General features: G+C 36.9%; 1 protein-coding gene across 2 annotated transcripts in view; it reads right to left on the reverse strand.

Moving 5' to 3' along the window:
- CDKAL1 (CDKAL1 threonylcarbamoyladenosine tRNA methylthiotransferase) overlaps positions 1-18076 on the reverse strand; it is a gene marked incomplete at its 3' end in the record, with an annotated part of 393323 nt that overhangs the window by 77101 nt on the left and 298146 nt on the right. For both annotated transcript variants that reach the window (XM_080610854.1, XM_080610855.1), the window contains exon 13: positions 12277-12339. In XM_080610854.1, the coding sequence (XP_080466980.1) occupies positions 12277-12339 (63 nt within the window). The remainder of the gene's footprint in view (positions 1-12276; positions 12340-18076) is intronic.

Below are 18076 nucleotides of genomic sequence, written 5' to 3' on the forward strand. Positions count from 1 at the left end.
GCTGTCCCTAGCAGAAAACCAACATAAGGCAGTGACTATAAACAACTGATAGAAAGCAAAATAAAATAAAGTTAAAACAGTAGGAGTAAAATCAAAATACAGGCATTTGTAAGTAGAGATTTATTTAAGGATCCATTTATCTCAACTCAAGCTGTATGACAGGATTGTTGCTCTCTTTTGTATGACTGTAACCTATAGGAATTAAATATACAAGCACATATATACATGCACTTTTCCATGTATGTATACTTATTAAAAAATCCTTACTATATTTTCTTAGTCCAGAATATGATTAATGCAGCCTATCAGAAGCCAGATGGTGCAAAACCAGAGCCATCAATCAAAATGAAAAGACCAGTGAGTGCTACCCAGAGCAATGTGCTCTCAAATGGAATTTCTGGTCACAGACCCTAACACACGATGTGTAGGGGAAGCCATAAACATCATGGCACTACCTCTGAGGAATGGCCAGAAACACATCGGGCTTTGTTAAGCAAAAAAAACTGGAAATGTATTACTTGCTGCTGTAGACTCTGACTGAGAAAGGCTCTGCAAGCCAAATGTATGTACTTTAAATAAAAAATTAAAAGAAAGCTCTTTAATGAGTTTAATAATGTTTGCACTGATGACAGTATCTGTCAAACTGTGCACTTGCCATTTGATTTAATATGGGATTGTGCCATACATAAACAAAGCAGCTGCCACTGTCTGTCTGACATGTGAATTGGTATTTAGTGTCTGTTCCTGCACAGGACTTACAAATGGCTCATATTTTTAGCTTTATATTACTCATTTTCAGCAAAAATTCTATGTAAAACAAGCTTGGGGTTTGCAACATAAACCGGCAACAGCTTATGTCTTGTACAGTTTTGTACCAGGCAGGCCTTTTATATAAAAAATAAGCTTGTAAAAATAAAAGGCATGAAGGAGCATAATTTACCATAGGAATATTAAATGAGATGTGAAAATGAGCAGCAATACGAACACATAGGTATTTTTTTCCCCTGGAAAAAGCATGACAGTATGAAATAAAGGATTTGTCAGCATGACTGCTTGTATTTGCAACCTGAAGTTTTTTATCACAACACCTCTCTTACGTGTGCTACATATATCAAATTTCACAGAAATATGTTTTTTGGGGGAAAAAATTAATCTTGTGCTACATTTTAAAGACTTTTGTCAACTACCTGCAAATCCATTTCTTTTTCTACAAGGCTAGATGACTAATTGTAACTACCATGACTGTATGAGGGATGTCTGAAAGAAAAAATTAAACATGACCTAAAGCAGCATTTATATGAACTAAAAAGTCATCTTTAAAGATCAGCCTTTTGGTTGCTTTCAGTAATATTACAAAATGGCACAGTAATCATTAAGAAATTTTAATGCTCTTGTTCCTTTAAGGAGATAGAAACCCCCACTTTTATCCTGATGAATTAAGAGATAACAAACCTTAAATTCACCATCAGCCCCACAAGCCTCTTATACTTCAGATACTGCAAATCAAATAGAGGCAGTCTCTAGAATTACAGGAAGAAGCTACAACTTCCTGGAAAAATGCTTTGGTGTGGTTTTTTTTTTTTTTTTTTTTTACATTGGAACCTTTGCCAAAATTTGAAATGATGAAGTAGATTCCAGAGAAGATGGCTGCCATACAAGCCCCTCAGACTGGAGCCTTTCCCTCAAAAAATCCATCGAAGGATGGATAATTGATTTTATGCATCTTTGGATGGATACAGTATTTTGGATGAAAACTATATTCTGTGTTCATAAAATACCAAAATATAGAGGAAAAATAATATAAAACCCATGTAATATTTAAGGAATGAAAAATGCTCTTTTAATGTGCATTTATAAGAAAATTCAGGTTTGTTCCTCTCTTCCTACTGACAGCACTCCTGCTTCCTTCTGATACATTAAAGCTCAAATGCAGCTGAAATCAGATTATGTCTTAGAGATCCTTTCTTCAACCCTGAACTGGGACCTAAACCTCCATGGTATGCCTACATTGTAGAGTGAAATCAGTCTATCAGCTCTGAGCTTCCACTCTTGAACTAGGTTTGGAAGCCTTTTAAGCCTACCCTAATCTACATGAGACTGAGTGCAAAACCACTGACAGCACACTTGTAAGCACACTAAACGTCACAGATAGGTATTTTGCTGCAGGTGACTGACACCTAGATTAACTATGCAAAGTCCACATAGCAGATTCTGAGACTCCTCTTCTAGCTGCCCTTCAAAGCTGCAGCACATGTTGAGAGTGAACTAACTGTGCTGTGCTGACAGACAGCAAGACAAGTTTCCTGTGTAGAACAATATAAAGTCCAAATTATATCAAATTATATATATAGTTTTACACAGTCACTTTACTCAGACTTGTCTTTTCAGCTCTGTGATATCCTTACAATGTTTCTAGTTTCAAGATTTTAAATAACAGCAGAGGATGGAATTATAGCCAGTCCTGACTCGTCACTATTTGGGAAAAATGTGATCCCATCCTTCCCTCATTTACTTGAAAAGTGCCAGATTGTTTCTGGAGGATATTTGAAATCATTCTCAAATCAAAGTCCTGATGTGTGTTTGTGTGTATGTAAGGCTATGCAGAAGATTAAGAGGATAAGATCAACATTTCGATACTCTTATTATCAGACACAAAGGCAAAAAATACACACTTGCTTCACAGCTTTATATCAAAAGGTCATTAAAACAAGTTTTTAAACAGGAATAAGGAAGAAGAAAACTAAATGGAATATGTTCACTCCATGCAAGAAAGTAAAAACCATACCCAAGATTTTGGATACAAGAAGATTACCCAAAATCTGGTAATAAAAGCATTGATGCCAACTTGGTTAGCATCTAGAACTTTAAATAACGTAACAAATGAGTTTAAGTACACAGAAAGACTATCAGTTTTATGAGCACACTCAGCTATTGTTCTCTAGTGAGAAGATATGGAACAGAATGTAAAGATTGTTAGCATATCCATTAGCAAAGTTCCCAAAACTTGAAGTTCTGCATATGTAATTAATTAAAAGCAAGCAAGCTCAAGAGCTTGGTCATACGAACATTCTGGTCAATAGCAAAGTTTAAATTCTTTAATAGTGAAGAACTCTGCCACCACATCCGCAGGTGGGTTCCCATGACATTGCGCTCATGCACTGCTGCACTAGATGATCTTTAAGGTCCCTCCCAATCCTAGCCATTCCATGGTGGAATGACCACAAAACTATTAAGTTATACGCTCTATCACACTGCCAATGCAAGAATAAAGAGAGTTTAAAAGGAATTTTAACAGGACCAGGCCTGTTTACTTTTTGTGATGCCAAGGTTTTCCAGCAACGAATTTTAGAAAACCTGAAGTACCTTTCTTTTTCATATTTTTGTGCCAGTACCACATAACAGTGAACAAGGTACATAAGTGATACAAGGCACGCAGCAAAAGGTAATGCTTTTCTCTGGAAAATAACAAGAGAATCAATGTGCTTCAAACAATTTGTTTTACTTGAGTTCACATGACATATATTTAATGTCACCATAAAACTGGTCTCCCATTTTATATTTCAGTACCTTTTGGAGCTAGAAAATACTTACTTGAGGCAATCTGTTATATTAGGTAGCATTTGCATACTGTATCAAGGAAAAAAGCTGTGAAGTAAATGACAGCTATTTTCATGATTATGTAACTGAAAAAAAAACATATAGATGCTTTTACATGAGGGAAAGAGGTATATAATGGATTACATCATCTTAGTTCTTAAAACTGTTCTCAAGATCACTAATAAAGATATTTCAATAATATGTTCAGATCTCTGAAACCTTGTTCAACATCCAAGTCCATGCATCATCATACAGCATTACATCTGTGTATGGATGCAAATGTGATTTGACAGGCTACTATTAATTGTTTTTCAGAAAGATAATTTTAAAAAGATAGAAAAAATACCTGTTTAACTTAAACCAGGAAATACCTCCCTTCTGGTTGATAATTGAGGTAACAATCCCAAACAATTTAGTCAGCATCAGACAGGGTTGGATCCTCAAAATATCCAATTACAGCAAAAGTTACTAGCTTTGAATACAGTTTTAACCAACGGCATATATACATGACCTGTTTGTATACAATTTACATTTTGTGTAAAATAAAACTAATAAATCACTGTTTTTATAGCAATAAATTCAGGAATTCATTTGTTTGTTTGTTTGTTTGGTTTTACATTTTCTGGATGCCATATACACTTCAAATAAGATTGCAAGTCTTTTATCCCAACACTTCAGCTATAGAATTTACGCAGAGCAGATACGTCTTTTTCTCCACAGCATATTCAACACACAAGTCCTTTCATTGCTTTGCTTTTCTGGTTTCTTCTTCTTTCCCTATGGAACCCAGAAACAACTCTTGGTATTTGAACAGCCATTTCTAAACTGCCTATACATTAGCTCGGTCTGTGTTAGAGATGGCATTAACTTCAATGCATCTAAGAGTTAAGTCAAGAAAAAGCAGGAGCTTTTCAGGCCATTAGATTTTCTTCACTATCATCAAGTAATGTTCAAGTGTGCCATTAGCGCAAGGCCACTGCACTACTCTTCCAAATAGAAATTGCTTTTCTCTTTCAGCGGTCTTCTCTGAAGCCTCACATCATATCAAGAGCACAAAACAACTTTATGTAACCTCCTCCAAAAAGCAGTTCTGAACACGAGGGAAGGGAAAAGAGAAGAATGGATATAGGTTACAGTAAGAATATTTCCATAAAACGTGGTCATATCTGACATCTGAGCTATTAAATTAAACCTGAAATCTATTTGGAGGCAGGAGATAGCAAAAGGCTCTGTCTCTTTTCAGCAATAACTTCTAAATCCTTTTCATCTTACAGAAGAACAATTCAAAGCACCTGCTTTAGGAAATTCAGACTATGGCTTATATCACAGGCATTGCAACCTCACAGTTGCCTTATGATTTAGTACAATGCTGCTCCTGGAATAAATGGAAAGCAGGTTAAAAGGAATTTTGTTATTTTCCAGAATCATATACCCAAGTCATTACCAAAAAAAAAATCTGAAGGCTGACACAGTATCTCAAAACTACTTTCTCTTTTTCTGGCTCGAAAGTAACACCCTCACATTCACAGCACTTTTACTGCACATGCACATCCTACAAAACACAGTAATATCTGAGAAACAGCACTGTCTTTAGGAAAAATAACACGAATTGCTTGTGTTTTTCAGCTGTTCTGAAATTTCCCATTTCCAGACCCCAAACCTGGTTTACCTCAACATGCTAGCTGCCACACCTCACACGTAAAACAAACCACTTACTCATGCCAGTGGCTATAAAAGATGGCCAGCAACAAATGCATAAGCAGAAGACAGCAAAGTCTGGGAGGTCAGGAACTACTAAAAAAGTACTAGCACAGATTACTGGAAGATGTAAATCTCACCTGCTAGATATGTTTAATGATGCACCTATGGTTTAGTCTTTCACTAGCTATTTAAGAAACTACAATCATTGAAACACTTCCAACTCTAAAAGTTTCCAACACTTCCATTTACATGCCCTCTCATGTAATCACATCATACCACAGTCCAGACACATCTTCAAAACCAAAGTTGTCATGATCTAATAACACAGTTGCATGGTGACGCCTGCCATTAGAAAATTAGCCAACATCAGGTGTTTTTAGAGTTGTTTCTTTCAGCAGACATCAGAATTTCTTTTGTTCCATTTTGTTTATTTGTGAAGGATGCACAGAATGTCCAGCTTTCCTTAACGTGGGAGAAAAATAAAAGGGAAAGGCTCACTGGCAGGAAAACTGGAATCAGCAGAAGTACTTTACTTCCCATCTCCTCCCGTTTTTGCTGTTTAACTAAGCAATTCTCACCAGGGTGAAGGGAGATCTGCTGGTTCTCAGTGCCACCGCTGCACCCTCCATTGCCCTGTCACAGCCTGCGGTCCCCAAAGGCCACCAGCTACTGCACAGGGGCCAGAAGGAGTGCAGGACTTGACAGGTTTTCCTACCAGAAGCCAACTGACTCCATTGTCTCACTCCTAACTGGGATTTTCCTCTTGCTTTTGGATACTTCATTTTTCACACAGGTGCCCATGACAATTTCAAGACAGTGCCAGACTGGGAATTGCTATGATTAATATTTTGTATTACTATTAATGGAAATCACTTAGACCATACAGATATGCCTCCATAGGCAGGGCCAAAAGAGATCCTACCTATTTGATAGCAGTTCAATGTCTGCTTCATTACAAAACAAATTTCATACCTTCATTACTTATAGCCTCCTTCAATGTGTGGTAATATTATTTTTAATTTGTTCTGACTTAGAAATGCCTCAAACTCTCCAGGAGCTACTGAACCCAGCATAAGAAAGCGGAGCCCTACAACCACAGTTTAAGGATGCTGACCTTGGATTATTTATTTTCTGTTAAAAATTGGAGCAAGACTCTTGCACTACTGAAATAAGTGGTTGAAAACAATTATTGCGGTAAGTCTGTGACAGCAGCCATTAGAACAGTAACTTTTAGAATGATCATACATAATCTTATTAATCTTTCTTGAGCCAATTATGCACACATCAACTTTATTAAAGCCAGTGGAATACAGGACATCACCCCCTGCCTCCCAGAACTGATCACCACGTTAAGAGCTAGCCAAGGAAAAAAAAAACCCCACAAAACAAACAAACAAAAAAAAAAAAAAAAAAAGAAAAAAGAAAAAAGAAAAACAACCCCCCTCCTCCACACATAAAAAATCCCAAGCCCACCCCTCAAAACCAAACAGAAAAAGAAAGCTTTTTGTTACTTAACTGTGTACCTTAGTACAATGGTCCAAAAACTTAGCTGTCACACAGACACTGTCTATGAGGCTTTAGTTTTTTCAGTGTTTTAACATTTCCAGAACACATAGAAAAAGAACATTTTAAAGCATGAGGCTTAAGGAGTTTACAATTATTTAGCAGTATTGCATCAATTAGAGTAGATTTTGAAATAGAAATTTATGTTTTTAAACCTGAGCACTTTCAACTTGGAAAAACATTTTTCAAAAACCTCTCTTCAAATCACACAGACTTTATTTCTTACTCGGTTGGACACAGTATATGCTAAAATAAATCACTAATGCTCTAAGACATGGCCTTACTTTTTCAGAGATCATGACCCATTGTTGAGCAAGAGATTCAGATTGCAAAAGGCAGAAATGAATCCAGAGCTGAGTTTTAAGCCCAACTCTCAGAGGATTTCTCACTGTAACAGCAGAAGGCTGCCAGAGGCATGTATGGACATGCACTAAGGTCTCTGGCTATCCTCTTCAATGAGGCACAGCAGCAAAATGAATAGTAGTTCTGCTATACTGTGTTTACTATATGTAAAAACATTCCTTTTCAGTGCATAAATTGAGGCTTATAGCTTCAAACAACTGCCCTAGGGTTAGGCTGAATACTTAACCCATCTGACAAAAAGAAGAAAAGGAACTAGGGCTCTGTGCTGCTGAATTTGGACACTTGCTGCACAGTGGATCCTGAAGCTTGTAATAAGCTTTTCAAACCTCTTGTTCTGACCAGTTAACCTCCTATCACAACTGCCTTAACAGCTTTGAAAAAAAAAAAAAGGGTGAAGTTTTAAAGGGCAAACGTCTTTTGAGAGAAAGATACTAAGGGAGTTAAACATACACTGCAGGCAGAGTAAAGTTTTTGCTATGTGCAGTGTGGAACCTCACACAGTGTACACACAATAAAGAGAGCAGAAATTACTTGTGTGCAAACATAATCTTTCATTAAATGAGCTAATAGAAAACTTGCCAGATTATAGCTAAGGGTAAAAAGAGCACTTCTCAACTATTTTCTTTTTAATTTTAAATCACTAAACCTGCTGCTGGTACAGCTTTATATCTTATTTTCTGATGATCCTAGAAAAAGATAAACTCTACCTACAAGTGGAAGAGCTGTTCTCTTGATAATGAGATTCAGAATTTCACTCTCAAGAAAGCTAGACTACACATGCTCCTAATAAATAAATACATACTCTACATAAACACAGGAAAAAGTATGTCAGAAGAAGGGACGGCTTCATCTGCAAGTAGAGTTCTGTATATTTTTATACATGCTAACTGAAGTAAGTATGAACAAATGGCAATCAAACATCCACGTGGAACAGCTTTCATAATCAAGATATAACTCAACATCTCCTGAATAATTATTTACTTTTGGAAAGAACAAATTTTATAAGTTATTCATTTTAACAACAAATTGGAATGATCTTTTTGTATGTGTCTGACATGAAGAATTCAATATATTCACCAGGTGTTCAAGACTGATGGTACAATGAGGTTTTTCAGTGGCACAGTAGCTGAAAGACAAGTTCTGTGGTTGGAGGCTTTGTAAAGACTATGATGGCACAGGTGAAAGAGAAGAGGATCAGATTCCTCTGGATAAGTATAAAACAAATGGCAGTTTTTGAGATTTGCTGTTGTATGGTTTCATTAGAACAATGAGAAGGACTACTAGATGCTAAACTACACATATTTAGGCATTCGAGAATACAGTAGATTAACTACTCCTCCCTTGCTATCAGCAGAGGCAGAGTATCTCCCACTTTTCCGTCTCTTCTGCATAAAAGAATTTAAAAGTTCTGCCCCCCCTGCTGCTGAATCAAGGCCTCATTAGATACAAGACAAGACTCCACACCTGGAAGTGGAAGGAAAAGGAAATCCTTGCTTTCCTCCTCCATAAAAAAGCTGGTTTTTCACCTGGGAATGTAGAACCACAAATATTTAAGATGTCTTTCAGGATGCAGTAAATTACACTAGCTAGGCATATATACTGAGGAAAAAATTCCAGGAATAGCTACTATTTCTAATAACTATTGGTCTCCTGACTAAACATAAATAATAATAATGTTAGTAAACCTAGTGTAGTTTCTCTGTCAAAACATCACTTTCTGGTTTCATGAGTGACTCACAAACTTGGAAGAAAGAGTGCTATCTATTTTTCTTTTTTCTGTAAAATATCCCACCACAAAAGGATGAAGTACTGTAAAATCTCAGCAGACAGACCTGTTCCAGGCACTCTAGTTCACAAGCTTCCTTTTACATGTTTTAACTACTACTACCAAGCTCCAACTTATCCGTTAAGGTTATCTCTCTTCTACTCTGGAAAGGTTCTCAGAGAAAAATCTTTTAAGCAACAAACTAAGAATCCCAGAAGCCAGTAATTCAAGTAATTTGTGCCATGATCCTGCCTAACCAACACTTTGACAAAGCCATTATAACATCTTCTTTTCAAGCTTACTGAAAATTATCTACAAAAGAGCAAACAGCTTCCCTAAAAATCAACTCTTCTGCCAGAGGGACCTCAACACACTTGTGAGGTGGGCTGATGCCAACCTTATGAAGTTTAACCATGCCAAGTGCAAGATCCTACACCTGGGTCGGAGCAATCCCAGGCACAGCTACAGGTTGGGCAGAGAAGAGATTCAGAGCAGCCCTGCAGAGAAGGACTTGGGGGTGTCAGTCAATGAAAAAATGAACATGAGCTGGCTTCAGTGTGCGCTCGCAGCCCAGAAAGCCAACCGTATCCTGGGCTGCATCAAGAGGAGCGTGACCAGAAGGTCGAAGGAGGTGATCCTGCCCCTCTACTCTGCTCTCGTGAGACCTCACTTGGAGCATTGTGTGCAGTTCTGGTGTCCTCAACATAAAAAGGACATGGAAGTGTTGGAACAAGTCCAGAGGAGGGCCACGAGGATGATCAGGGGAGTGGAGCACCTCCCGTATGAAGATAGGCTGAGAAAGTTGGGGCTGTTCAGCCTGGAGAAGAGAAGGCTGCGTGGAGACCTCATAGCAGCTTTCCATCATCTTAAGGGGGCTTATAAGGATGCTGGGGATGGACTCTTCATCAGGGACTGTAGTGACAGGACAAGGGGTAACGGGTTCAAACTTAAACAGGGGAAGTTTAGATTGGATATAAGGAAGAAATTCTTTACTTTGAGGGTGGTGAGGCACTGGAATGGGTTGCCCAGGGAGTTTGTGAATGCTCCGTCCTTGGCGGTGTTCAAGGCCAGGTTGGATGAGGCCTTGGGTGGCATGGTTTAGTGTGAGGTGTCCCTGCCCATGGCAGGGGGGTTGGAACTAGATGACCTTAAGGTCCTTTCCAACCCTAACTATTCTATGATTCTATGATTTAAATCAAAAAACAGAACTACAGTAAAACTAATACAATTCTGAAATTGGCAGGTGAGGTGCAAATTAAAAGCGCAGAGCAAGAAATCTGCAGTGAATTTATTGTGGCCACTACAAATAGGAAGTATACAGCAGAAGGAAAACTTTCACCGTAAGGAAAAATCACCTTTTTAATGAACTTTCATTTGTCCTTTTTCCCCTTTTTTACTCTCAGATATATACGCAGAATGTGGTTGGAAGCAACAAAAGAGTAGAGCTTCAAAAATCATCAAACAATGGTGCTACTTTTAATAATTTATTAAAGGTCCTAAAACAAAGATCAAAAGGGAATGTATCTGAGCATTTATATTCAATTCTACATTGCCTGATGACTAATTTGTAAAGAGTGCACAAGTCTTAACAACTGAAGTCACAATCATTTGAGGATACTTTGATATAATGCCACAAAGGATATGCGCAGGAAGGCAGCAGGAGTTACAAATAGCCATCTCCATTAAAAGTGCTAATAAAAGAATAATGGAATTTCCTTGTACTATGAATGAGAAGTGTTTGGTACATGAGAATTTAGACACAGAGAGGAATATCAAAGCTTCTGGTTAATCAGTTGCTTCTCCTTATTAGATCTTAATTGACTTACTATTACATTTACTTTAAAATGCTTCAGATCAAAAAAGCAATGATCCCATTCAAAATCCTGTCACACTGATTTCCTTTACTCTTCACGTTTCTCAATTTTCACAGGCCCTTAATATCTGCTTTATCAATCCCTGTAAATAGTGCAAGTCCATCTACATAAAAACACTTTGAAGTGATGGATTTAACTTGAAATGCTAGATCATTATTAAAATTATATAATATACCTTTTGTTTGACAATGTTTTTTCAAACCATACATTTTCAAGTTGCTGGTAGCTATGGAACTCTTATGGCAACAACTTACCTGATAAATTTAATCCATTAATACTTACACAATGTATTTCTTTCTCATAGACATATGTGTAGTTACACGCACACACGGATGTGATCATAAGCAGAAATAGGTGCACATACATACACACTTCTACCAACTTCTTCCCACAAACATAAAATTTAGCTATTTTTTTCCAATGTAAAGCTATTTGTTACATGGCCAGGAAAAGAAGGCATAAAGTTCAAAATTTTCCTTTGAAATGTCCAACAAAAAAATATTTCAAATATTTCCTTTTCAAAATGGATACCTGCAAAATCACACACACTTTGCAAAACAGAAGCAGCAAAGACTGCTGACAAATTGTTACGGGATTTAGTGCACTTGCTTAAAAACTCATGCCCAAAAATGCATCTAAGATACAAGGAACTCCCCTAAAATATTTACAAACCTACTTAACTCTCCTTCAATCTGCTGCTTAATTTTGCATAATGTCTACAAAAACCCCGTGACATAGCTATAGCACAGAAATGCTGTGATCTCTGTCTCTTGGTTCTCCAAAAATCTTATTTTAACAGCTTTAAATTCATACTGCAATGTCTTTAAGGAAGTGACCTCTCTTCTTACCCTACAGTATGGGATATACTAAACAAGTTTGTTTGTTTGTTTTTTACCGGAGTTCCCAGACTTTACAAATAAGGATCAAGTTATAATGATGATGTACATTTCTTCTTCTTCCCCACAGACAACCACCAGGTTGTTACCAAAGCAGCCTCTTTCAAGGATGCTTCCAGAATCAATAGATAATTCATCAGTATCATGTATCTTGGGCCTAATTGACACAAGAGGATAAGCAACATACTAAAGGGTAACACAGCTTGTAAATAGAAAAATAGGGGAATCTGATAACACATATGGTCACTTTGCAGAATTTAGTGTGAGTCTCTAAATTATATTTCTATGAGGTTCATGTGAGTCACTGGTTCTACAAATCAGAAAATGCAACTTCTAAAGCTTAACTTGAAGAAACAAAGAAATATTCATATGATAACATAATTTAAGTAATGTGAATACCCTAGCACTTTCAATTTTATAATTTCATCTCACTTTTGAATTAAACATGATACATAGTTAACATGAATGTTTGGAATTTGTCTTAACAAAAAAATGTAGGTAGTATATTTTTTCTTACCTTATGATCATATGGACTGTATGAATGAAACAGCTGGGACAGATCCTTTGTTCGCTGTTTTTTCTGAAAAGTAGTATTAATAAATAAACCATATTAGAAAAGTTAAAGGAAAAAGAAAGAGACTACTGATTTAAAAAGCTGTATGCAGGTACAAACACATTCTCTCCCCACTTTGTTAATGGAACTGTAGGTATGAAGAGCAGTGTATGCAGATTAGGGATATTAAATATCACAGGAAATAATTAACATATATATTAACAATGTTAAGAACATATCCTTAATAAATAATAAACACTAATCTATGGAACATCAGTGGAATGTGTAAACAATTAAGATTTGTTTTAATTTCTGCACAGTAAATGATAAATGATGTTTTAGAATACAGATAACAAAACTTGATGATTAGGCTCTAATCCTGCAAAGACTTGTCTACTATTCTAGCATGTACATGCAGTCTTGCTTAATAGCATTTTAGGTTTAAAGGAAGTAATTTTAAAGAGAACTAATTCATTATTTTTTGATTTCTTTTGATGCTGATACTCTCATTGCCTTGATTGTGGAAAAGAAATACGGCGTGCAATTTAATGCCAAGGCGGAGGAAAAAAAAAAAGGAATCCTTTTCAGAGCAAAGTTCAAAGACAAAATGTGCTTAATCCAGCTTCTACTGAAATTAATGATAGCGCTTTCAGTGACTTCAGAAGACCTTAAGTACATTCAGCTGCATCCTATGGAGGGGGACAGGGAGAGGAGAAAACCAATTTCATCAATGCAGGGATGAGTCACAAATAAGTTCAAAGCTTTATTATGTCAGAATTTTTGTTGACTTATCTCATTGCTTGGGAAGGCCAAGCATTGTGTGTTTGAAGACGTGTAACAAACAGGGAGGCAACTACAAGAATTCCTTGCTTGTAGTCTGTACTATTGTCTTATTTTAGCTATTATTTCTTGTAAAGTATTTTTCCAACTAAATTGGTAGTTTCTGTTCATGTTTCCAGCAAGCTGGGAACTAAATAGACAGTAGCATGACTGCAGTATTTAACTTCTGGAACCCATAGGATAATTTAGTAACCTTTCATTCTGCAAAATCAACTGTGCATTTCCTTTCCTTACAAAGTTTTAATTTCAGCAAAATGTTCTTATGCAGCAACTTAGCCATAAAAGAATTCAAATTACTAATACAAATTTTCAAGAGCTAGATATTTCTGAGTCACTAAAGGTATCAGGTTAATATTACTACTTCTGTGAGGTAGTTAAACCTGTATGTTTAAGGTATGACCACTAAAGAGTCCAGAAAATTATTTTTTACTCACTGTCCCTCTTCAAAGAACAGTATATTAATTTTCAGTATGAGGTGACTTATGCCATAGATAATTCTATTCAATTGCCATAAGTAATAACCAACAGGAATTGTTTCTCTGAGCTTACTAAGAGGCTTTAAAACTAAGAGAAGCAATATTAAAGACATTTCTGTTAGTATACACTTCCTCAGCAATCAAACATGCCTTTGCCAAACAGAAGATCCCCCTTAGTAGAGAAACCTTCATCCTCTAACTCCCATTAATACCTCTTCTATTTCCAGTGCGAAAAAACCCCACTCATATCAAAGCATCAGGTAACAGAACCCAAATTCCATCACCATTTTACAATGACTTCTTTCTTCGTAGTACAGTTATACACAGTGAGAATGATCAAAATACTACAACAAGGACTTGGAGAAATGTAATGATAAATTGAAAAGTGATATCAAAATTATTATTAAAAAAGTTTCTTAAAAACCTAATTTAATGTAGGATCATGCAAGAAGTAGACAAAAGCATTTTAGTTTGGAGTTCTCCACTAATTTTGTATATATTTCTAGAGAAAATACCCCAAACAAACCCAACCCCCCACAAAATCAAAATAAAGCCTAATTCTTGCTTTTTCTTATGGAAGACTATTTCTTTTGTATCCTTTTTGACTGCACAAGAAGTGGTTTTGAGTAATTTTATTGCAATAGCTTTAATAACAATCAATAAAACTATTGTGACAGAAACCCTTCTGCCCTTCACCCTCAGTCTCTGGCCAAAAATACTACATGCTCAGCTAGGCAAAACGAAGATGGCATCCTTTACACAACACACTGACATAGTCTTCCACTTTTTACTATAGGAAATTATGGTTTATTTCTTACCTTTCCACAAAACGTATAAGTTTTGCTTTTTGTACAAAATCAAAGTGCTCCAGATAGGGGAAACGCTTGAAATTCAGGACACAGAGGAACATGGAATGATACTTTTGGACATGCACATGAAGAAATGCTGCCCCAAAATTCCGAGGATGCTCCATACACTTATCTGATCTAAATCAAACCAGCATTTCACTACTTTGTAGGAACTCTGAATATAGAGATAAAAATTATTTAAGCAGAGAGTTAAGATTGCTAAGTGATAATTGGTGTCATTCTAGAATACTGAGTTTAGCTTAACTGAGGTCTCTAAAAACCAGAAATATAAACTATTTCAAATACAGAGACTATGGAAAGGACAAGGAATTCTTGCTGCTATAATGGTTACCCCTTCAACTCCCACAACAGGCATTAACCACACTCTATTAATAACAAATTTTTTACATGAAGAAAAATCATGGTTCCCACCTCACCTTTAATCAGTGTAACCACAGAATAAAGCACGCTCCATGTCTCCATGTCCAGATGCTCCAGAGGAAAATAAGGAGCCCAAAAGCTCCTTCTCCTTTATTGCCTCCAGTGGACTTTTTCAGTCCCTGAAAAACTGCCTGTTTACATGCATCTCTCCAGAATTTCTTTCCTTGATGGAGCTTCATACTCTTATTTCTCCTTTCTTGGCTCAGTCCAGCATTTGTTCCTCCTGTCTTCCTGCTCTTTTCCTTTAGCATTCTGATTGCCCATCCCTTCATTCTGTATCAATAATGCCATCGAAATAATGTTAAAAACCACTCAACCCGCCCTTCTGAACTTAGGCAAATGTACTGTCCCATTGTACTGTTCCATTTACAGCAGCAGTATTGCTTTCAAACATCCTCACAGATCTCTGCAGGATATATATAAATTTATTATCTTCAAGCGTCTTTCCAAAGTCACCATACAAATTAGCACACAGTATTTCTTCCTCTAAGGAGTCTCATACCAGCATCAGACTCACAGCTTATTTCCATGCTTCTCTCAGGCTTGCCATATATTGATACAGTCTGTGTTCAGTCACCACAGAACATTTCCTTAAAACAAGTTACTCTTGACAGTGGGTTACTTGCAATATTCTTATTCACTCTGGCTGTATATAGTTTTGGAGCAAGAGCATTTGACATGCAGGCCATGAGATAACGCTATTCCTCCACAAACTTTTCCAGTATTGGTTTGCCAAAAGGACAGTCAGAGTCACATATCACTTGAGATAAGTATCATATGACTAACGAGACCAGTACAGCCTCTGTCTGAGAACTGCACACAATTTCCTACTTGTGCATCGAAGCAAGAAGTGGTGTATGAAGCAGAGATTTTTTACAGCACTAGTAGCAGGCCATCTGGGGAAGTGCAAAGCAGTACCCTATTAATACAGAAGGAAGGACTTTCCCTGGGTAAACGGTGCTGCCTGCGTCACTGCTGTGTACAACTGTTCACTTGCTGGAGTCTGTGGGAGCCCAGCAAGATCCTCCTAAATTTACAACAAACAAGACTATGGACAGAAGGCTCCCTAACAGATATGTGTGGGCACACACACATTTTACAGAGGCAGAGGTTTTGATGACTCAGTCATGCACTGATTTAAATTTTAGAACCATAGTCCTTAGTTTGTAGCACTTAAACAAGTTCAGGGAGATGAGTGAAAAGTTAAGTTTAGAAATCATAGAATCACAGAATCATAGAATAGTTAGGGTTGGAAGGGACCTTACGATCATCAAGTTCCAGCCCTGCTGCCATGGGCAGGGACACCTCAAACTAAATCATGTAACTCAAGGCTCTGTCCAACCTGGCCTTGAACACCGCCAGGGATAAATAAATAACTATACCAAATACTAAACATTGTGGGCTCACGTATGTGTATTGCCCTTCTCTGGTAATCCCCTTCTCATACTCAGGTAATAATTACCTGTCTTTCAGATGATATTAATGTAGCCTAAAACTTGTTTGCTTTCCTCCTAAGTATGGTATCATGGGTCTATGATATTTATTGTGAAGGACAGTTACAGTATCCCCAAGATATTTTATCACAGATTACTTAGAAGCAGCAGAAATAGAATATTCACAGTTTTTTATATAGGAATAAAAGGGACAAAATTATTCCCCAGTATGAAGGTATCACTGGTTTCCTTTACACTTGACTTTCAGTTTTACTAAGTCTATTATCACCTTTAGGGTTCTTAGCGATACTCAACAGATCTGCAAATTCTACCAGTTTCACTGAAGGTGTCAGCCTCAATATATCATCAGGAAAGTTTTTCTGCTTTGGTTTTTCTGTTTCCATCATGTAGAATTCCTCCAGTATGTGGAGCTACCTTCTGTAACAGTGACCCATATCTGTTTCCATTCAAATATTCTTTTCTTCATGATCACAGTGAATTAGTAGCATGTGTCAAGGCAATCAGATTAATGTCTTTATTTCCATTCTCTTCTCTCACCTACCATCTTCCCCGTTTCTCTTTTACATACTGCTGGTCAGAATTATAAAACAATTTTCTTTTGCCACAGGAACCTTATTTAATTTAGAACTTACAAAGCATCTCACACACTTGAGCATGCTAACAACCAATGGCAGCATTGTTTTGCCTCCAAACAAGTCTGTAAAACCACATTACCTGCTTGTGTGGTACCTAATGGATTAAATAATTTAGAATTAAAACCACATTAAACTTTGTGAGCCAAGGCAGAATTTAACTACAACTCTGACAGACTTTGGGAGAAGAATGGAGTAGCTTTGCAAGTCCTTTCATTTTATTTCCCAGTATTACTGAAAGCAGAGGCTCTAGCGTAACAGATGCTTGCAAAGAGCAAAAACCATAAGACGGGAGCTTTATTTTCTGAAACAGCATGTCTAACATATCTTGTGTTCTTTAACTTAAGTTACATGCATTTTTTGAGCAGTAACAAAGCTGTGACTGTCTTTGCCCCTGTGCTACACCTGTGTTCTCAAAACTACAAAGGCTTTGGGTAGTTCCAAATTCCAAACTTTTATAAAACAGAACTCCTACTTAGGAATTAGGAGCACGGTATCTAAAGACAGCAACCAGTCTAACTTTAATCTCCAAAGAGCTACTTGGCAAAGCACCAGAGACATGCAGCAAGTACTCCAAGCAAGGTACATTTAAAACCCTTGCTGGGAGATTCAATCCATAAAGCTTTAAATCAGTGTACCTATAACCACAACATAGATATAAGCCAAGCCACTGAAATTGCCACGCTATCAAAGTTTACAGATCACCTTTTGTTCTGCAAAACAATTTTTAAAAAAGTGATCAGAAACCAGTGAACCGTTCTCTTTGACCTTGAGTTATTCAGTGCATCACCCCCTTAGAAATGACCCTGAAAGAAATGTTGTGCCCTAGCCAGATTTCTTGATAACATCGTAACTGGTGTTCATTATGCTCTTGTGTCTCTGCCCTGTAAGGTCTGGAAGGGCAGAAGTGAAATACAGGCTTGACAAGTTTTCTACTTCCTACAGCTAACTCACTTCAACTGGTATTATTCCTATCTTTCTTATCCCATCTATAATGAAGCATACAAAATCATTTGGGGATTAGCTAGTCTTTGACCTAACCTACCTGAATTACTATTAAAATAGACTCACTG

Source organism: Psittacula echo (assembly GCF_963264785.1).
Source record: "Psittacula echo genome assembly, chromosome: 2".
Lineage (NCBI taxonomy): Eukaryota > Metazoa > Chordata > Aves > Psittaciformes > Psittacidae > Psittacula > Psittacula echo.